General features: G+C 43.5%; 1 protein-coding gene across 1 annotated transcript in view; it reads left to right on the top strand.

Annotated features, from left to right (window-relative positions):
• The window catches only part of arhgap10 (Rho GTPase activating protein 10), an 84,328-nt gene that overhangs the window by 24,191 nt on the left and 39,573 nt on the right, over positions 1-20,564 (top strand). Inside the window, exons 2-13 of the mRNA XM_066679527.1 lie at positions 8,600-8,695; positions 10,275-10,336; positions 11,891-11,962; positions 12,118-12,219; positions 14,093-14,203; positions 15,372-15,476; positions 16,997-17,126; positions 17,662-17,768; positions 17,904-17,998; positions 18,576-18,657; positions 18,908-18,947; positions 20,136-20,204. Coding sequence (XP_066535624.1) covers positions 8,600-8,695; positions 10,275-10,336; positions 11,891-11,962; positions 12,118-12,219; positions 14,093-14,203; positions 15,372-15,476; positions 16,997-17,126; positions 17,662-17,768; positions 17,904-17,998; positions 18,576-18,657; positions 18,908-18,947; positions 20,136-20,204 — 1,071 coding nt within the window. The remainder of the gene's footprint in view (positions 1-8,599; positions 8,696-10,274; positions 10,337-11,890; positions 11,963-12,117; positions 12,220-14,092; positions 14,204-15,371; positions 15,477-16,996; positions 17,127-17,661; positions 17,769-17,903; positions 17,999-18,575; positions 18,658-18,907; positions 18,948-20,135; positions 20,205-20,564) is intronic.

Genomic DNA, 20,564 nt, shown 5'->3' with positions numbered 1-20,564 from the left:
ACAGTGCTGTCTGTGTCCTTTAAGGGGAGTAAAATGTTAATATATAACCGCATTTAACTCATTGTCTTTTATATATAACTCTACTGGAATCTGGGTGAATCAATTTAAAGGGGTTGTCTATGACATCACACATGACATTGTAACGTATTACATTGTTTATTTATGAATTAAAAGCAGCACCTAAAACAGCAATCAATGAATCAGACACCGACCAAAATAAATTCACTTACAGGACAGCACTTCACATTCTGTGGAGTGTTTATTTCAGAAATGTGTTCACGCTCATGTTTCAGCACCTGTATGACTCCTGATCACATTTGAATCATAAACTCTTGTTGTAATGTAGCTGTGAGAAACATTTACATTCACTGAGAACATGTTTACTGCATTAATGTAGTTTTAAGACACTTTGCTCACAGTCATATTTTTCAGGAAGCAGTGAGTCCTGGTTTGTGTGGCCCGGACCATAGCAGTTTGAATTATGTGTTATACTGTATGTAGTAAATTATCCCACAGAAACGTTGTGCCTTAGTGGTTAACTGGGTGGTTAGATTAGACCACAGTTAGATCTGGCACTCAGAGAATGTCATTCAATACTCTAAGGTAGAAGAAGAACATGACAAATACGTTATTTCATGTGGGGTTTTTTTATGTATTATTAAAAAATAAATTAAAACATTAAATGAGGTATTTCTCATGTTCTTCTATCTCTGTTACTTTTACCGTTCGTCTCTGTGTCAAATCTAACCACCCAGTTACCATTCACGGTGGTGCAGCAGGTAGTGTCTCTGTTACAGCTTCAGTCACCACGTTCCGGGTGACTGTCTGTGAGGAGTGTGGTGTGTTCTCTCTGTGTCTGCGTGGGTTTCCTCCGGGTGACTGTCTGTGAGGAGTGTGGTGTGTTCTCCATGTGTCTGCGTGGGTTTCCTCCGGGTGACTGTCTGTGAGGAGTGTGGTGTGTTCTCCCTGTGTCTGCGTGGGTTTCCTCCGGGTGACTGTCTGTGAGGAGTGTGGTGTGTTCTCTCTGTGTCTGCGTGGGTTTCCTCCGGGTGACTGTCTGTGAGGAGTGTGGTGTGTTCTCCATGTGTCTGCGTGGGTTTCCTCCGGGTGACTGTCTGTGAGGAGTGTGGTGTGTTCTCTCTGTGTCTGCATGGGTTTCCTCCGGGTGACTGTCTGTGAGGAGTGTGGTGTGTTCTCTCTGTGTCTGCGTGGGTTTCCTCCGGGTGACTGTCTGTGAGGAGTGTGGTGTGTTCTCCCTGCGTCCGCGTGGGTTTTCTCCAGGTGCTCCTGTTTCCTCCCACGGTTCAAAAACACATTTTGATAGGTGACTCAAAAGTATCTATAGGTGTGAGTTACGCTAATGCAAAATCAACGAGAAACCTATTACTCCTTCCACAGTAAATTGCTCCATCATCTTTATCGCCACATCGGATTCAACATCATGAGTCAGAACGACAGCTTATGGCTCTTCAGTCACACCTGCCTTTCCCATCTGTCCTCAGTACATTTTTCCTGAATGAGCACCATGACTTAAAGCTATAAATCAATTACACCTCTGACTAAACTGTGAGTGGCTGCGTTACAGAGAACATGTGACATGCAACTCAGCATCGTTTTCTGGATCCCTTTTGTTCTGTCGGCCGTGTACGTCAGTGTCACATTAAGATGTGAATTTTCTGGCTGAAGTGAACCATTTCTCTGGCATTAGTCATGGAAGAGGATTTCTCAGAGGGGGAGTTGCGTCACAGCGAGCTCTGACTTTGTGATTGGACGAGAGGCGCTCTAAACCCCGGGATCCCCCAGTACACACAGTAGATCGGAATAATGGAATGGTAAATAAACTTTAGCACTCAGTGCGGTGTATGATACAGGAGGACACAGCGCAGTGAGGTAATGGAATGGATCAAAGTCTTCGATTTATTGTGTGTTGTATGTCAAGGACATTTGTGCTGGGGAAGGATTTTCGCAATGCTGGAGTTAGCATTGTCCAATAAGAAGGTGCTACAACAACAACAACAACAAACTATGGTGCATCTAATAATAAAGGAAGCATTGTGTGTGTATATAATAGCCTTAAAAATACTACAAACAGTAACAGTACTTTGCTAAAGTTGTTTTGATTTCCAGTTGTATGTAAAGTTCGCTTGAAACCCGCCCCTAAGTTTCTTACCACTATGGCATTTTAATGACATTATGATGACGTGACCTCTGTGGTACTCTCAGGGCAGATGATCTTGAGGCTGTTTTCCAGCTGCTCCTCTTTCAGTGCTCAGATCTCGCTTGCCAACGCGGGCTAAGCAGAGCTGCAGGGCGTGAAACCCTGAAAGAAACCTCTCTGATCACCCATGCGTGTTTCTCTTGTTACATGTTGCAGCATGCGGCGGTGTGCAGCTGAGCTCTGCTCTGTCCCACGGAAAAGGAGACACGGCTTCACACATTCACTGCACTGAAAACCGTTTCCTGCAGCTTCTATTTTGAGACTGGCGGAGGGAGCTTTGTAAACAATGCACCGGCTGTGTTCAGAATGTCAGACGGTGTTCAGAGTTTGCCTCTCTCTGCCAACACCACCCAGACCCTACCCAGCCACGCTGATCTGGGCTCAGTCTTACCCTGCAGCTGAAGCTGGTGTGGCTCTTTTAGCTTAGCACAGCTCTGGGAGCATTGGTGAGTTCAGAGAGGCCCGTCTGAAGGGGAATTTAATATTAACACTTTAAAGACTGCACGTCTATTGTCCTTAGTGTCGTAGAGATATGTGACTGTAGTGCATGGATAATACACATTTAGCTCTTTTGTATTGCTATTTGTTGACGTGTGCTCCTGTTTAATTGCAGGGAAAGCTTGGCATGGATTAGTAATGCAATATTCACCTTCACACTGGCAAACACCTGTAAGCACAACAGAGCAACTGATCTCAGACCGTCTGCTTTGTTAATAGCAGCTAAAGTGTGAAACCCTAAGCCACTGTAGTCGAGTAAAAGTCTTATATTGGACTTTCGCCAGTCAGTTGACCGAGTCATTTATTTAAAATGTAATAAAAATAGATGGGCAGCAGCTGGTCTGTGTTATAGCAGTAAACAACATCCAATGTATTGGCGATTTTATACATGTTCATTGTCTGTAACCCTTCTCCAGCTCAGGGTCACGGTGGGTCTGGAGCCTACCCGGAATCACTGGGCACAAGGCGGGAACTCACACCTACAAACATTTTTAAGTAGCCAATCCACCTACCATTGTGTGTTTTTGGACCGTGGGAGGAAACCAGAGCACACGGAGGAAACCCACATAGTCACAGGGAGAACACATCAAACTCCTCAAAGACGGTCACCGGGAGCGAGGCTGTGCTGCGCCACAGTGCCGACTGGGATTCATTTAATTAGTACTGAAAAAGTAGCTCCAAAACAGCAAGGGTCTAGAGTAGCACGGTGGTGCAGCAGGTAGTGTCGCAGTCTGACTGTCTGTGAGGAGTGTGGTGTGTTCTTCCTGTGTCTGCGTGGGTTTCCTCCGGGTGACTGTCTGTGAGGAGTGTGGTGTGTTCTCCCTGTGTCTGCGTGGGTTTCCTCCGGGTGACTGTCTGTGAGGAGTGTGGTGTGTTCTCCCTGTGTCTGTGTGGGTTTCCTCCGGGTGACTGTCTGTGAGGAGTGTGGTGTGTTCTCTCTGTGTCTGCATGGGTTTCCTCCAGGTGACTGTCTGTGAGGAGTGTGGTGTGTTCTCCTTGTGTCTGTGTGGGTTTCCTTCAGGTGACTGTCTGTGAGGAGTGTGGTGTGTTCTCCCTGTGTCTGTGTGGGTTTCCTCCGGGTGACTGTCTGTGAGGAGTGTGGTGTGTTCTCCCTGTGTCTGTGTGGGTTTCCTCCGGGTGACTGTCTGTGAGGAGTGTGGTGTGTTCTCTCTGTGTCTGTGTGGGTTTCCTCCAGGTGACTGTCTGTGAGGAGTGTGGTGTGTTCTCCCTGTGTCTGTGTGGGTTTCCTCCGGGTGACTGTCTGTGAGGAGTGTGGTGTGTTCCCCCTGTGTCTGCATGGGTTTCCTCCAGGTGACTGTCTGTGAGGAGTGTGGTGTGTTCTCCTTGTGTCTGTGTGGGTTTCCTCCAGGTGACTGTCTGTGAGGAGTGTGGTGTGTTCTCCCTGTGTCTGTGTGGGTAGTTTGGTCTTTTACTTAAAAAAAATCATATTAAAATAATGGTATTCTATATTTTCACAGTCAAAAAACACGGCTCTGCCCTAAATACTCAGGTCACTGTAATGTTGGGTGTGAACTGGGTTAAAAAAAAAAGGGTGGGTCGAGATTAGCTGAGACACTAAGGATACTCTGCTGCTTTGAAGAAGTGATATCTGACTTTTATTGAAGTCTAATTGAACTAAATGAACTTTGGAGGTTGTTCTGGTGAAGTTTTTTGGATAAATGAGTAGAAGTATTTCTCCTAAATTAAGATTAAAAACACATGTATTACTTTACAACAATGATTATACTAGAAAGAATGTAACCAATCAAATGTTTGGATGCTTAATAAAGCAGTCTGAACTTATTAAATAGACCCACACATCGATACAAACGGATAGTCGCCTAAATACTTTATTTAGAAATCAACCATTTCGTTATAAAAATAGAAATACAGTTCTCCAGCTCTGGGTGACTCTGGTCCTGCGCCGTGGTACAGTGTGAACGTACACTCCTCCTCTTTCACATGACTAGACTTTGCGCTCCAGTAATCCACGTTTTTCCGTGGCCCGCTCACACGGTCGGCACAGTGTTTTTGGTCAGACTCGAGCATAAGCAGCTTAATCTGCCGAGTGCGTCCACAGCTGAAATATGGGTCATACAGCTGTGCACAGAGGTCTACACATGGACACTAAAACAGAGGCGCTGGGTACCGTTCACAGATCCTGTAAAATGATAAATGTACATTACGTTTTTAAACCCAGCGGTAGTTTGTGTCCGTATCGTCACAGTCAGGACAGAACCTGAGTGTGTTTTAGTTTTATGACACAATCGTTGAGATATTTTTGTTGTAAACAATTTTTTTTGCTGAAATGTCAATTGAAATGGTTTTGTATCAAAGTCTTATTCTCCACAAACAGCCCCAGCGTCCAGAGCTAATGACACTGCAGTGTTGGATCCTGCTGATAATTCTCATCTCAAAATACCACATTATTTCTCCCATGCACCCCTCAGGGACGCTGGCAGGAGAGGGATGGCCCCTCGGGATTTCTGGAATGGACCTCGTCACGTCTTCACTGTTGCTGTAGTCTTGTTACTGTGAATGTTTCATATTTAGTTTCTTAGAAAAAGAGAAACTCCCAGAGTGCTTTATTTTTTTATGTAGGCTAATAATAAAACAACAACAGCTGAATCTTCTTCAGGGCGTGTATATATATAATTATTTGTTTTCTCCAAAGCTGTTTAGGAGTTTTGCAGATGGTTTAAAGTTTTCAAGTTTTTCTTACTTGTATCAGTCTTTGAGCTTGTTATAGTGTTTTATATATATATACTTTTCTCAAATTCAGTACAATAATAAATAAAGGTTTGTGGCATTCAATCACACCTATGGTCAATTTTGAGTCGCCAATCCACCTACCAACATGTGTTTTTGAACTGTGGGAGGAAATCGGAGCACCCGGAGGAAACCCACGCAGACACAGATAGAACACACCACACTCCTCACAGACAGTCACCCGAAGGAAACCCACGCAGACACAGAGAGAACACACCACACTCCTCACAGACAGTCACCCGGAGGAAACCCACGCAGACACAGAGAGAACACACCACACTCCTCACAGACAGTCACCCGGAGGAAACCCACGCAGACACAGGGAGAACACACCACACTCCTCACAGACAGTCACCCGGAGGAAACCCACGCAGACACAGGGAGAACACACCACACTCCTCACAGACAGTCACCCGGAGGAAACCCACGCAGACACAGGGAGAACACACCACACTCCTCACAGACAGTCACCCGGAGGAAACCCACGCAGACACAGGGAGAACACACCACACTCCTCACAGAAAGTCACCCGGAGGAAACCCACGCAGACACAGGGAGAACACACCACACTCCTCACAGAAAGTCACCCGAAGGAAACCCACGCAGACACGGAGAACACACCACACTCCTCACAGACAGTCACCCGGAGGAAACCCACGCAGACACAGGGAGAACACACCACACTCCTCACAGACAGTCACCCGGAGGAAACCCACGCAGACACAGGGAGAACACACCACACTCCTCTCAGACAGTCACCCAGAGCAGGACTCGAACCGACAACCTCCAGTCCCCTGGAGCTGTGTGACTGCAGGACACTACCTGCTGCACCACCGTACCGCCCATGTACAAATAAGAAATATACGATTTTTTAGTAGGTGAGAGTGAGATGTTTTGTTCAGACTCTCCTTGATTTGCATGAACTTGTTAAACCCACAGCACACGTTATTAAAAGTCATTATTTATTAACCGTTAAAACTAGGTACTGGATGTTAACCTCAAATAATACGGACTCCACGAGGAGAGACTTGGACAAAGTTAAACACATTCACACACAGAGGATCACACTGGAGTAATATGATTGGGTTTATTCTAATGAGGGGTGTTACTTGTTTTTTGTTTGTTTGCTTTTAGCAAATAAACGCTTACCGCTGAGATAAATAGCTTTTTAAATCTCAGTCTCTGGGGCCTAAGACTTCTGTTACGTTACGGAATCTCCCAAAACAATGACTTCACTTGAGTAGTTTTAAAATAAATAAATAAACATATGAATAAAACATACACACATAATATATTTACATAAATAAATCAATAATGGAATATATTTAAAAAAAACAAAAAAAAACATGAACATTATAAAGTAAATTGGTGAAACTACTTTTCCGCTGCTAATTTTGGTGGATTTCTTTTGATCTGTTATTTCTGGACAAAGCACAATCTTGGCACAGCCGGCGCCCTCAAATTCTGTATAAAAAATTACACAATAATAAAGCGATGACATGAAAGTGAAGCTGATTACGTCAAACCGAAGCGAGCTCATATTCATCTCTTTTAAACCGCGATGCCCTAAGATCATCATGAATTCTTTTATAAAGTTCACACGTGGAATCGGTGTTTTTACTTTTCCCTGATGACCTTATACCGGCAGGAATTCTGCGGAAGAGGAGGGCATTCCAGGCATATCCGTACCTGAGAGGGGAGATTTATGATTCTGAATTCCTGAACCTCTTGACTCCACGATGGATATTTTTAAGGATAAACACTGCGCAGACCTGCCGCCTGCATCGCAAACAAACTCGCACCCATGCACAGTCTACCTCACGGAACGTTTACAGCAGATTGAAAATATTTGCACGTCTTAAAAGAAGCTTTTTCCGTTTCCAACATGTTTTCTCTCGAGCTTGGCTTATGACATTGGTGTAGAATCATTTTCCTGAATGCATTCTGCCAAATAATGATTGTTTATCACTGTTTATCAGACTGTTGTCTGGGAAACACTCTTTATAATGTGAATAGTGCGGATTAAACTGGTTTAATAAAATGTTGTCGTCGTTGTTGTTGTCTTTTTCTTTGTGATAACTCCATGGTAAACAAACTTTAACCATATTCCAGAGAGAACACGTGACACATGGATATGTTTAATGCTCCAAAGACAGAAAATTACTCACGCACATCGTTTTTAACCCCATCATCCACCCCTAAATCCTCTTTTGCCCATCATTACTCTTCCTCTACGGAACCACCCCGGTCTCTGCCCAGCGTCCTGCTATTCCACCGTCTAAAATATACAGAATGCTAATTGCTTACTGAAGGAGGCGGCCGGATGTTTGCTGAGCTCAAATGGTCACTGCAGGCTTTATGTTGGTGATTGAGCAATGCCAGATTGAAAGATTGTTCTCGCTGTTTCTACTGGACCAGAGCAACGTGGCACAGCCCTCTCTTGACCAGACAACGTTTGTCGTTTAGTGCAGACCTATGCAGAGTATACGTTTGTAGTTTCTCTGAGGTGCATCTGCTCCTGTAATTAACAGTGGTAGGATGTGAATATACAAGTGTATGTCTGTTTATAGAGCCCTATGTAAAGTGTAACTGTCTTATAATCTAATATAAAAACAGGATGTGAATATATACAGCCCCCACAGTCCAGTGTAACTGTGATGCCTGAGCACAGTACAGTGATATTGGGACACGCTGAGTGTTATCATGTGTCATATTGGGATTTCCAGGATTGCTAGTTATTCCTCTTTAAATCTGTGAAGTAGACAATGCATCTTTAATAAATATCTGTATATCGAGTATAGCCGTATATTTATGTGGACAAACAGCATTTACCTTTATTCTTTTAGGATTTTATTTATTTTATAAAATGCATAGGTGAAGGGTAATTTACTTTGTGGGTTTACAGTACTGATGACTGAGCTGTGCTTTATTTTGCACTAGAACAATCAGTCTAACAGCAGCTTATACTCCACCTGTTAGCACTGAACTAACTGCATTCCTGTGTCATCACACGGAGACCTCAGAGTCGTTAGAGCTCTACTGTCGTAACCGTGAGTGCCTCCAAGTGCTCAGTGCTCTTCACTCATAAATCACTTGTTTGTTTCCTTGTTCTAGAGCTGTCGCAGGCCCAGCGTAAGTTCGCCCAGTGTTTGGGGGAGTTCCAGTTCGAGTATATCGGAGATGCGAAGACTGATGATGAGAAGTGCATCGGTGAGTCTGTTTAGTAGTAAAACCTGGGAAAATGGGAGTGATTATCCAGATGAAATATGGATCTAAATCTATTACCGAGCCCACTTTTAGATCCATCTCAGGGTTTGGACTCAGTGGGGCTTACTCTCAAATTCTTCACAGAAATCCATTTAAATTTCCAGGCGACTTTGGAAGTCAAACCAATCTGTGTAGTGTATATTTTTTGCTTCTATTTTTTATTAAAAGGGATGTCTACGATCGTGGAGAAATGCTGTTCTCTGTGGTTTGTTTATGTTCAGAAGCTCCACGTCTTTTAATGTAGAATGGTTTGTTTGTAGGTGGATGAAATGTAACTTGCCTGTAAGTTTTTATTTCCTGTTTGAATTACTAAAGAAACTTGATTTATGTAACAGCCATGGCAATATTCCCCACCTATGGAGCAGGAATAGAGCACTATCTTCAGAGAGAGAGAGAGAGAGAGAGAGAGAGAGAGTGAGAAAAGAGAAAGAGAGCGACAGAGTGAGAAAAGAGAGAGAGAGAGAGAGAGACTGTAAGACAGAGAATGAGAGAGAGAGAGAGAGAGAGAGAAAAGAGAAAGAGAGCGACAGAGTGAGAAAGAGAGAGAGACTGAAAGACAGAGAATGAGAGAGAGACTGAAAGACAGAGAGACTGAAAGACAGAGAGAGAGAGAGAGAGAAAGAGAGTGGGAAAAGAGAGAGAGAACGAGAGAGACAGAGAGTGAGAAAAGAAGGAGAGAGCGAGCGAGAGAGACTGAAAGACAGAGAATGAGAGAGAGTGAGAGAGAAACAGAGACTGAGAATGAGAGAGAGAGACTGAGAATGAGAGAGTGAGAAAAGAGAGAGAGAGTGAGAAGAGAGTGAGAAGAGAGTGAGAGAGAGAGAGTGAGAAGAGAGAGAGAGAGAGAGAGGAAGAGAGAGAGAGAGAGAGAAAGAGAGTGAAGTATCATCCTCAGAATTCAGTGGGGTTTTTTTTTATTATTTATTTATTTATTACACTCTTGCACGTCACATTCAAGTGCTGCTGATTCTAACTCCACAAACATTAGGATAATGTTAATGCAGAATGAAAAATCACAGCTCTGTAAAATCATGAAACTTTATATTTCAAATGTCGATTTGTACTTTAGCCTCAACGTTATCTCATTATCTCATCTGTATAATCCCTGTTTGTTTTTGTGAGTGATTTGTGGGCTTTCAGAACGTGTATTGTCTGTGTCAACACGAGTTCACACTAGCACAGTAATCCAACCCTCTCACACCTGAACCAGTGGGTTACTGAGCTAATTAGCTGTGACCTGAGGCACTGTGGCCCAGTTGTAATGAATACAGTAAATAAGCCCTGTGTTAGAACTAATTATCTTTGTTTAATGAAGGGTAGAACACTCTCTTTCTTAGAAGTGGCTTGTATGAGGTGATATTACGGTAAATTACAGTGTGTGAGGCTTTTCAGAGCATGGAGTGGCTATTTCTAGAGCCATGCCTTCACCTTGAAATCAAAAGACACATTGAATACACCCTGTGTGCAGTCACACTGTGTACAATTATACTGAGTGTGTTTGTTTGTGTTGTGTTTGTTTTAGACGAATCTTTGCAGGAGTTTTCAGCATTCCTCATAAACCTGGAGGACCAGAGGGAGCTGATGGTAAGTGACCAGTCGAGACCTGCAGCAGACCTGATGTCTCAAGCCTCAAATATGCAAAGCTCTGCTGCAGCGAGGAGACACATCGGACCCAGTGACGCTGTTCGAACGTATTTAAACGTTAATAAACGGGCAGTTTTGCATCTGCCAGAAAACCCAAGCCCCCCCCAGACACTAACCCCTATCCCTGCGTGAGATCAGAGGCTTTAAAATAGTAGTCTCTTCTGGAGTAAAATAAATGCAGCATTAAAAATAAATAAATATTCCGTAACTGTCAGTGTGTGTGTGTGCAGAGTCTGCGGTGACCACAGGAAGTAGCTTGGTGTGTGTTGTGTGAGTCTGTGCAGACTGGTGTTGCATATCAGAGTGCAGCACTGTGTGGTGAGTAACGTCTGTCTGAGCTGCTTCACCTCCTTCGCCATTTAAAAACACATAGATCCTGTTATCAAATCTGATTGGCTGAGCCACGTTCGAATTAGACATTAGACGTTAAGACGCTGGATGTCGTGGAATCATTGTTATAGCGGAATTGCACCCTGTGTTTAAAGGTTCTGCGTAGAGCAGTGGTTCAGACGTCTGGTTCCTACCACCAGAGGACGGTTCGTATTAATGCAGTTGTACTACGTTATTATTGAACAGCGATGTGTTTTAACGTTACTTTTAGTAACTGTTTTTCGAAGTGGGGCCTTCTAAAGCAAAGGAGTTTGTTTTAATCGGGCTTTGAAATCTTTGGAAGGTCCCCCAAGTACAACTTGTTCATTTCAGGATGTGCACAAATCTTGTACAATTGAATAAATACATATTTTAATTAAGAAACACGCTTAAGAAGCATGTTTTCCAATTTGGGAAGTAGTTTGTGGTGCTTGGAAACTACAACAAAAAGTAGCTTTTCGATTTCCACAGAACTGCAAACTCAAATGGGAAATTAACTTTGATGGCACTAGTGTGTGTGTCTTTGTATCATCAGTTAAGTCATTGTTTGCTCAGTTTTTGTGCTCCTCAAGATCTCGGTCTTGTTTGTGTTGGTGGAGTGGAGCGCAGCTCATGGCCACTGCTGAATATGGGTCACGCTGTTCTTTAGTAAACAGATACGCTTTGGCCAGCAGTGGCCCTGCCCTGAACTAAAAGCGCTCCTGACGGCTTGTTTTTAAAGCAATTGCCAAGCCACCGTCCAATCACAACACGGCTGATGTCATTGTCTACAATGGTGCGATGTAGCCGAGTGAGGCAGAGCAGGCTGAGACATGAGAGAGAGAGAGAGGGGGAGGGAGAGATGAAAATGAAATGAAAATATGACTTTTTTTTGTTAAATTCACAGTACGAACGGAGACGTAAACCTCTGTGTCTTTAACGTTTTAACGCCACAGAGAACGTGATTCTCACTCCCTCAGGTTTCGCTGGGTAGAGGTTTTCCACAAGGCGGCAGAGTGAGAGAGTTCTGTGAAGAAATTAAGGAAGGAAGGAGCTGTAGACCGTGTGTGCCATGTATTTATGAAATGCCCTGAATGTATTTATAGTTGCTTTATGAATCCCTCCCCTGCTCTTCCCTTTCCACAGATGAGGAACATCACAGAGACGCTGATGAAGCCACTGGAGAAGTTCCGGAAAGAGCAGCTCGGCTCAGCGAAGGTAGCATCGTTGCTTTTCTTACTTCTCTCAGCAGGGTCCTCTCTTCCGTTTTTTGGACGTTCCGTGGTGTTTGCGTCACTCGGATTACAAACGCGGCTGAGTCAGTAAATGTAAAATAACGTCTCATCCTTGTTATTTTCTGTCTCTGCGATTAGGCTGAGAGAAAGAAGTACGAGAAGGAAACGGAGAAGTATTACACGTCTTTGGAAAAGCTCCTGAACCTGTCAGCGAAGAAGAAGGAACCACAGTTGCAGGAGGTAGTTCTCACACATCAACCCCAAGTCTGTCTGAAAAAATCACATAGAATTCATTATTTTCCTTTTTTTTACTTTTGATCTCCATTGTGATTTCCGAGAGTTTACAGCGTAAATATTGTAAAGGCTTGTGCTGACATTCAGAAGATCAGATCTTTAGAAAGCCACCCTCAACACTGAGAACCTCAGCCCTCATAAGCCCTTGTCTGACAGCTCTCTGGAACTCCCGTCCTTGGCAAAACTTGTCCTTGTAAGGCACACCCATGTTGCCTGCATGTTGTATACACTGGCCGCTCCTGGGAGCGTGTGACGTGTGCGTTCAGGGTCGAGGGCGGTGATGTTATCGGCTTGCTGTTTACGTTTCGGCTGCGAGCCTTCATCTCCAGCTCTCTGAGCGAATAAAATCATATCACGGCCGTACTGCGCACACCAGAGTCGGTCAGCACATTCAGACCCTCGTCCAAGAGAAATCTAAAACCCAGAGGCTATTTATAGAGCTCTAACTTGTTACGTACGGAAATACCATTACACCCACCATTCACAAGTTTAACGGGTCCATATAAGGGTCTGAGCAGTTGCTGGTGGAAACTTGGAAACTTGAGAAGGTTGTTCTTGATTATTCTGTGTGTTCGTTTCTTATGAGCTTTAAAATCAGTTTGTTTAAGGGTCTGTATGAGGCTCACACGCTCTACACTCAACACACAAAGCGATGAGAATAGAACGGGGAAACACTGGAGCAGCTGTACATGAGCCAAAGTTTAACAACCCCAGTGCTGAGCATAAGCTGGAGGGGAATTAAACACAGCCCCCACCCAGCACTGAGCACTGGAGCAGAGGGACTGGGTTCTTTGGAGTGACAAAGCTCCATTCATACCTTTGGGGTGAATGGAGTGGGGATTTTGATCCAGAACCAGGTTCATGTCGAAGGGAAATAATAAATAAAAACATTATAAAAGAGGCATTGGGCTAAAAAGATTTGAAACATATATATCATGTGTGTTTTGTTTAGTTTAGTTAGCGTTATTCACTCTCTGTGTCTGCGTGGGTTTCCTCCGGGTGACTGTCTGTGAGGAGTGTGGTGTGTTCTCCCTGTGTCTGCGTGGGTTTCCTCCGGGTGACTGTCTGTGAGGAGTGTGGTGTGTTCTCTCTGTGTCTGCGTGGGTTTCCTCCGGGTGACTGTCTGTGAGGAGTGTGGTGTGTTCTCTCTGTGTCTGCGTGGGTTTCCTCCGGGTGACTGTCTGTGAGGAGTGTGGTGTGTTCTCCCTGTGTCTGTGTGGGTTTCCTCCAACACACGTTGGTTGGTGGATTGGCGACTCAAAAGTGTCTGTAGGTGTGAGTGTGTGTTGCCCTGTGAAGGACTGGCGCCCCCTCCAGGGTGTATTCCCGCCTTGCGCCCAATGATTCCAGGTAGGCTCTGGACCCACCGCGACCCTGAACTGGATAAGGGTTAGAGACAATGAATGAATAATATAATACAACACAAGTTACCATAAAATAATAAGAGATTGAACATGATTGAATTTTGAATTACAATTAAACAAAAGACTTAGTTTAGTCTTCTAAGTTTAACGCTGAGTTAAAAACTGTATAATGCACTTTCTGATAAAAAAAAAAGACTTATGATGTTTGATATATAATGAACTGACTGTGAATAGTGTGTGAGGCTTTCCTCCTCCAGCCCCTTGTGGTTACAGAAGTGAGTGTCAGCATGCTGATAAAGTGGAATACAATCTTCCACCTGCATACCACAGTTCTTTTCTACTTTCAGTATCTTCTTTTTCTTGCACACTTTCAACCTCGCTCTTTCTTGTGCTTCTCTCTCTCTCTCTCTCTCTCTCTCTCTCTCTCTCTCTCTCTCTCTCTCTCTCTCTCTCAGGCAGATGTGGCGGTGGAGGTGATGAGGAAGCACTTTCAGGAGGAGTCTTTGGAGTATGTGTGCAAGCTCCAGGAGATCCAGGAGAGAAAAAAGTTTGAGTGTGTTGAGCCTGTGAGTGCACACTTCACTTTCTCACCACAGATTATACGTTTTTGGAAAAGTTTACATACAACAGGGCTGACCGCAGTGAGGCATGAGGACGTTGGATTTGCTCCAGCAGAAAGCTCCAATAACCCCACCCCTATCACCCAAAGATATATAAAAAAAAAAGCATGCTGTAAGCCTATAGCCTACATTTATGCAACCTTTATATATTAAATAATACAATGGAGTTGCATCTGGTTTCTAGAATGGAATAATTATGGACTGTGAAGTGCTGAGGATTACAGTTCAGGGCAATAAACAAAACGCTACTAATATCTCTCTCTCTCTCTCATTCTCAGTCTCTCTTACTCTTTCTTTCAGTCTCTCTTTCTCTGTGTCTCTCCCTCTTTTTCACTGTCTTTCTCTCCCTCTCTCTCTCTCATTCTCTCTATCTTTCTCTCTGTCTCTTTCTCTCTCATTATCAGTGTCTCTCTCTCTCTGTCTTTCAGTCTCTCTCTCTCACTCACTCTCTCTTTCTCAGTCTATCTCTGTCTCTCTCTCTCTGTCTTTTAGTCTCTCTCACTCTCTCCCTGTCTCTCTCTCTGTCTCTCTCTCTCTCATTCACTCTCTCCCTGTCTCTCACTCTATATATCTCTCTCATTCTGTCTCTCTCTCTCATTCACTCTCTCCCTGTCTCTCTCTCTATATATCTCTCTCATTCTCTGTCTCTCTCTCTCTCTCTCTCTCTCTCTCTCTCTCTCATTCTCTCTGTCTTTCTCTCGGTCTCTCTCTCTCTCATTCTCAGTCTCTCACTCTCTCTTTCTCAGTCTATCTCTGTCTCTCTCTCTCTGTCTTTCAGTCTTTCTCACTCTCTCACTCACTCTCTCCCTGTCTCTCACTCTATATATCTCTCTCATTCTCTCTCTCATTCTCTGTCTCTCTCTCTCTCTCATTCACTCTCTCCCTGTCTCTCTCTCTATATATCTCTCTCATTCTCTGTCACTCTCTCTCTCTCTCTCTCTCTTGGGTGTGTGGGTGTATGAACACATTATCTTGTCCTTTTTTTTATTTTAGAAAGTCATCTTTTGACTTTGAATTTTTGATTGTTGGAATTGCTCTTTAAAACATGATTTAAATAAAAGGGGAGTATCTATATAAAAATGGTCTCTCTCTCTCTCTCTCTGTTGTTCCACAGATGCTGGCTTTCTTTCAGACCGTGTTCACATTCTACCATCAGGGATTCGAGCTGGCCAATGATTTCGACCATTACAAAAGGGCTCTTCAGATCAATATTCAAAACGTGAGTCTGCCGCCCGCAGCTCTTCGCTGTTTACTTTAACGTCTTCCTCCCGGAGCCCCTGGGGTTCAGTAATTGAATCATAATGTTTGGCAGGAGGCAGGTAATTGATTTCCTTTGACTGGGAATTAAATTAAAACCCATAAATAAGGGACTTGGTATAAATCAAAGCACGTGTTTATTGCTCCAGTAAATCTGAGCGGGTCCCGTGCAGCGGAAAGCTACCGTCTGTCAGAATAATTACATACAGCTTTAGAATCCGCAGCATCATTACAAGCTCCCGCTGATGTCTCTTGCTCATTGATCTCGTCACCGTGGTTTCTGTCAGGTCATTACTAATGTGTTCTTCCTTCGCTGCTGTTACTGGACTGGGCAAGCTTTACAAAACACGGGCATCAAGTCTCATTCAACATAATTAGACACTGGAGCAAAATGGAAGCCTAGTACTAATATTGTGCAATGAGAAATCAACAGATATCTTTATCTTTATCAGAATGCAGGTGCTACAAATGGTTCTTTGAGCGCTGTCATGGGAGAAGCCTTTTGGTTCCATAGAGAACCATGTTTCTTCAGAGAAGCATGAGTGTCCGGAGTTGGAGATGTTTTGTTTACAGGGAATCAGTAGCTATTGCTAACTTTAGCTAAAGTTCCTCTGTCTGTTGCTGAGTAACAAGAGCCTCGTGATGAACTGTGGTCTCCATTGGCAGATGCAGATTTAGATGGTATTTACTAGAAATTATATGGTCATTGTGGAAAGAAATGTGGTCATAGTTCCTCAAAACAACTTCCTTGTTATGATACAGACGCTGGCCGAATAAAAGCTGGGCTGTGTAAGAGAGTGCTAACATGGAAATAGGAGTCGTTTTTAGCTACAGGTCAGGTGTGGTAGTTTTATGGAATCTAACGGTAGTTTGGTGGCAGAGAAAAGAAAGAGTTGAGTAGTGGCCCTTCCACAGTTGCACAGGATGAATACATGCGGCTGTGGCATGGTTATGAGGTCTAATACCGCCTTGGTTCCCTGCTCTGCCGTTCAGGAACATTGCCATAGAGGAAGGGAGATAGTGAGATAGAAAGTGAAATAACCAGGATTCTGAGAGAGATAGTGTTTCCCCTGGTTTTCCAGGGGAATGCGAAAGGTCACTGTTTTCACCGACCCATTGTGTTTGTTTCTTACACAGAGGAAGGCTGAGGGCTGATTTCTTATGCGATTGTTTGTGTTGGATCACACGGCTGTCGAACTCTTAATTTGAATAACAGTCGAAGTTATGCCACATGGTTGCGGCCTGATAGGAGGTGGATGGGTGTGTCCTGGAGCGCTAGTTGTTTTCAAACATTTCAGGAACTTCCCTTGAGTTCGTCTGGAAGCCTGCTGGCCTTAACACATTGGTGGGAGTGTGTATTTAAAAACAGGACTTCATTTATTTGTAAAAACGATATCAGTTTTACAGGAGATGAGGACTCTAGAATACGTAAATAAATTAGTTGATTTCATTCAAACCTGTGTGTGTGTGTGTGTGTTACAGACGCGAAATCGTTTTGAGGGCACGCGCTCGGAGGTGTATGAGCTGATGAAGAAGATAAAGGAGGCTCCACAGGAGTACAGACAAACCAGCCCCATCAGCAGCGAGGGCTACCTCTACGTCCAAGAAAAACGTAGACCCCTTCACTCTTGACTGTATTTAGAGCTACTATAAGAGCACCCACTGTGTTTCATGAGCGTGTGCGCTATGGTCAGATACATTAAATAGTACAGTTTCATTTGTTAGAGACACTGTATAATTCAAGGTAAATTCAGCTACAGTAATGTGCTTTTATTTGTGGGATTTATGGTGGATTTATAATCAGAAATGGCTTCGCTTTGACTGCTTTGACTCCTCTAGAAATGTTCAGATTTGGCATAATTCAGTCATTAAGCTGTAATTAACATCATGCAGAGTGAATTGATCTGGAATGTCGCACTCCAGGGAAACCTGTTGTCAGGATTGTTCACGGTGTGTGTAATAGGAACCAGACGTCTAAAACCTCTTAATGAGTCAGAGACAGCTGTTACATGAAATGGTTATTAATGGAAAGACCTGATGGTAGAACCTGACATAAAGCGTTTAGGCTGGTGTATGTGCATGTGACTATTAAAATACAGCTTCTAGGATGTGATGCCATCAGTAAAAGAGCTCTGTGTCCTCTGTAGGGCCCCCTCCGTTTGGCTCCAGCTGGGTAAAACGCTACTGCACATTCGTCAAAGAGCAGAAACTCCTTCACATGATCACTTATGACCCCAAATCTGGGGGCAAGTTTGTGAGTGGTAATTTTATACGGTTCATTATGTGATTGGTTTATTTACATATTGTTTATTATATTTTTGTTTTTTTTAGTTTATTGATTGTGTGACTGTAGGAATGTGAGGTTTGACAATAATGTGTATCTTTTCAGGGTGAAACGGAGTCAGTCACACTTAAATCCTGCGTGAGGAAAATGACAGACACTCTAGACCGGCGGTTCTGTCTAGATATAGAGATAACGGACAGGTATTTCATACGAATCCAGCCACTGTGTTTATGTATTTAGGCATGCCCTACATGTTGTTATCGTCTTCCAGCTTGAGAAATCGGGATATACAATGTCTAATTCCATGGGGAAATACAGGGTGGGCCATTTATATGGATACACCTTAATAAAATGGGAATATGCGTGATATTAACTTCCTGTTTGTGGCAGCTTGGTATATACTGGAAGCCTGTGCTAGAATTTCTCCTGCGGTGTTGCTATCAGTGTGTGAAGAGTGGGAGAAGAGGGTTGCATTGACAATCCAACACAATGGGCAGCACTTTGAACACATTTTATAAGAGGTCAGAAACTTGTAAATAACTCATGAAAGAATAAAGTTACAAACCAAGTGCACCATTGTTTTTCTTGTAAAATTCTCAATAAGTTTGATGTGTCACATGACCCTCTTTCCTTTGAAAAAACAAAAGATCCAAAATGGCCGACCTCAAAATGGCCGCCATGGTTGAAAAGTTTCCATATACTAATGAGCCACAAACAGGAAGTTAATAAATATATAAATGGCCCACGCTGTACATGTTACCATCGTTCTATCCACAGGCCAGGTATTGTGCTGACAGTCCAGGCGCTCTCAGAAGATGACCACAAGTTCTGGATGCAGGCGATGGGAGGGAAAGAACCAGTGAGTGAATCAGTCTGTTTACTTGTGATTTAAATATAAATGAAGTATGACGCAATCTCCTTCAATAACAGAGTTGTATGACTCGGCTCATACTGAAGAAGGGTTTTTTCCCCTCACACAGAGCTGTGGTCAGAGTTAACGATAGCAGTTCCTCATTTGGACGATTTTGCTCAAACAGTGGCAGATAAAAAGCGAAAAGAAAAGCCTGTTCTGTTGTAAAGGGTCTTGATGATTAATGTCGTTCCTACAGGTGCGCTATCTGGGGAGGACATATTCCAAAGAAAGAGGAAGTAAGTTTCTTTTCACTGGCATTCAAGTCTGTCTTTTACTCTAAATTAAATGTAGCCTGCTCAGCACCAGAGAGCGGGGCTTTGATATTGCGGAGCTTTCATCGCCAGCAGCGTGTTTTATTTTAAACCTTATGGAATTAAGTAAAGCAAAGTGACAGAAACCTTTGAAAGTCCTGCACTTTTCCAACAAGGTCCTCTTCTTATTTTTCTTCTTCTTTTATTTTAATTTAAATTTGGAGTCAGCACTCTTTTCAGCAACTTTTGGAGCAGCCCTGGACATTTTAGGACAGGTATCAACTCTGGGCCTCTTGAAGTGTTCCACTGTATGTCCAAAAGTATACAGACACCTCTGATTTGTGATGTTGCTGATGCAGGTGATCCATTGAGAACGTACAACTAGTGTAATCTCAGCAGAAAGCATTTTTCCAATAGAACGGATGCTCTGTAGAAGTCATACCTGAGCCCAAGGTCGCCCAAAGCCAAGTGAGGGTAAGACCCCAGACACCGTGCTCCACTGTGTGTAACTGCGTTCTCTAGGGCGATGGAGCTCCATCCAGTATCTTGGGGATGAGTTGGAGTGGATCCAGTTTGTGATCCAGGTTCGGTACCTGACCTCTCTAATGCTCTTGTGACTAAATGCACAGAGCAAAGTTCATCAGCTGTAAAAACCTTCCAGATCTTTCAATGTTTCTAACGTTACCGTTGATTTCAAGGTGTCTACTTTTAGACATGTAGTGTAACTGGTTTGTCCACAATTATGCAAAATTGGATCCTGCCCAGATAAAACCGATACTGCGGGCGAGCACAGTCTGATAAATTTGCTTGTATTTACACCAGCGTCAATTGCAGAAGCCCTGTGAAGGACTGGCGCCCCCTCCAGGGTGTGTTCCCGCCTTGCGCCCAGTGATTCCGGGTGGGCTCCGGACCCACCGCGACCCTGAACTGGATAAGCGCTTACAGACAATGAATCAATCAATCAAAGCAAATCAAATCAAGAAACACATTGATTCTACACCACATCGTCTTTCAAACCCCGTCGTGACCAATCGTCCCGTTCCGTCCAATCGTCAAACGTCAGGGGCATGTCCGAATATGCAAATTCAGCCTGAAGGGAATGCTCATTTGATTGTAGCATGTCTCAGCTGCTGTGAATGAGTTGAATCTGTTTTCTTCATAATTTCATTGCAGTTGATGCTCAGCTGGATGAAGTTGGAGTGAACTTTGTGAGGAACTCCATCAACGCCGTTGAGACGAGAGGTAAATTCATTCAGATTTATGTCGCCATTACTGCATTTGAAATAAAGGAAGGCTGGACGAACCTTATATTAGCTGCGGTGAGTCATGGCTGTGCGCTGACTACGTCTCTGGACAGTTTCAGAACGACAGGGAAGTTCAGATCGATCACAAACTATTTTAATCGCAGCGCTGTGAAATTTATGTGTATTTACGTTGTCATGACACATGATCTCAATGTTAGATGATGTGCAAACGTCACGTGAGTTTGGTAAAAAAAGTGTGGGTACATACTTTACGTTCTTGTAGATTTTCTGTGGGTCAACTATTTGCCTTTTATTTATTTATTTACTCCCCTTTAATCCCAAGAAACCGTGTTTCCCG

Source organism: Hoplias malabaricus, chromosome 8 (genome assembly GCF_029633855.1).
Source record: "Hoplias malabaricus isolate fHopMal1 chromosome 8, fHopMal1.hap1, whole genome shotgun sequence".
Lineage (NCBI taxonomy): Eukaryota > Metazoa > Chordata > Actinopteri > Characiformes > Erythrinidae > Hoplias > Hoplias malabaricus.
Note: the sequence above shows the minus strand (reverse complement) of the source record. Positions and strands in the feature narration are given on the sequence as shown.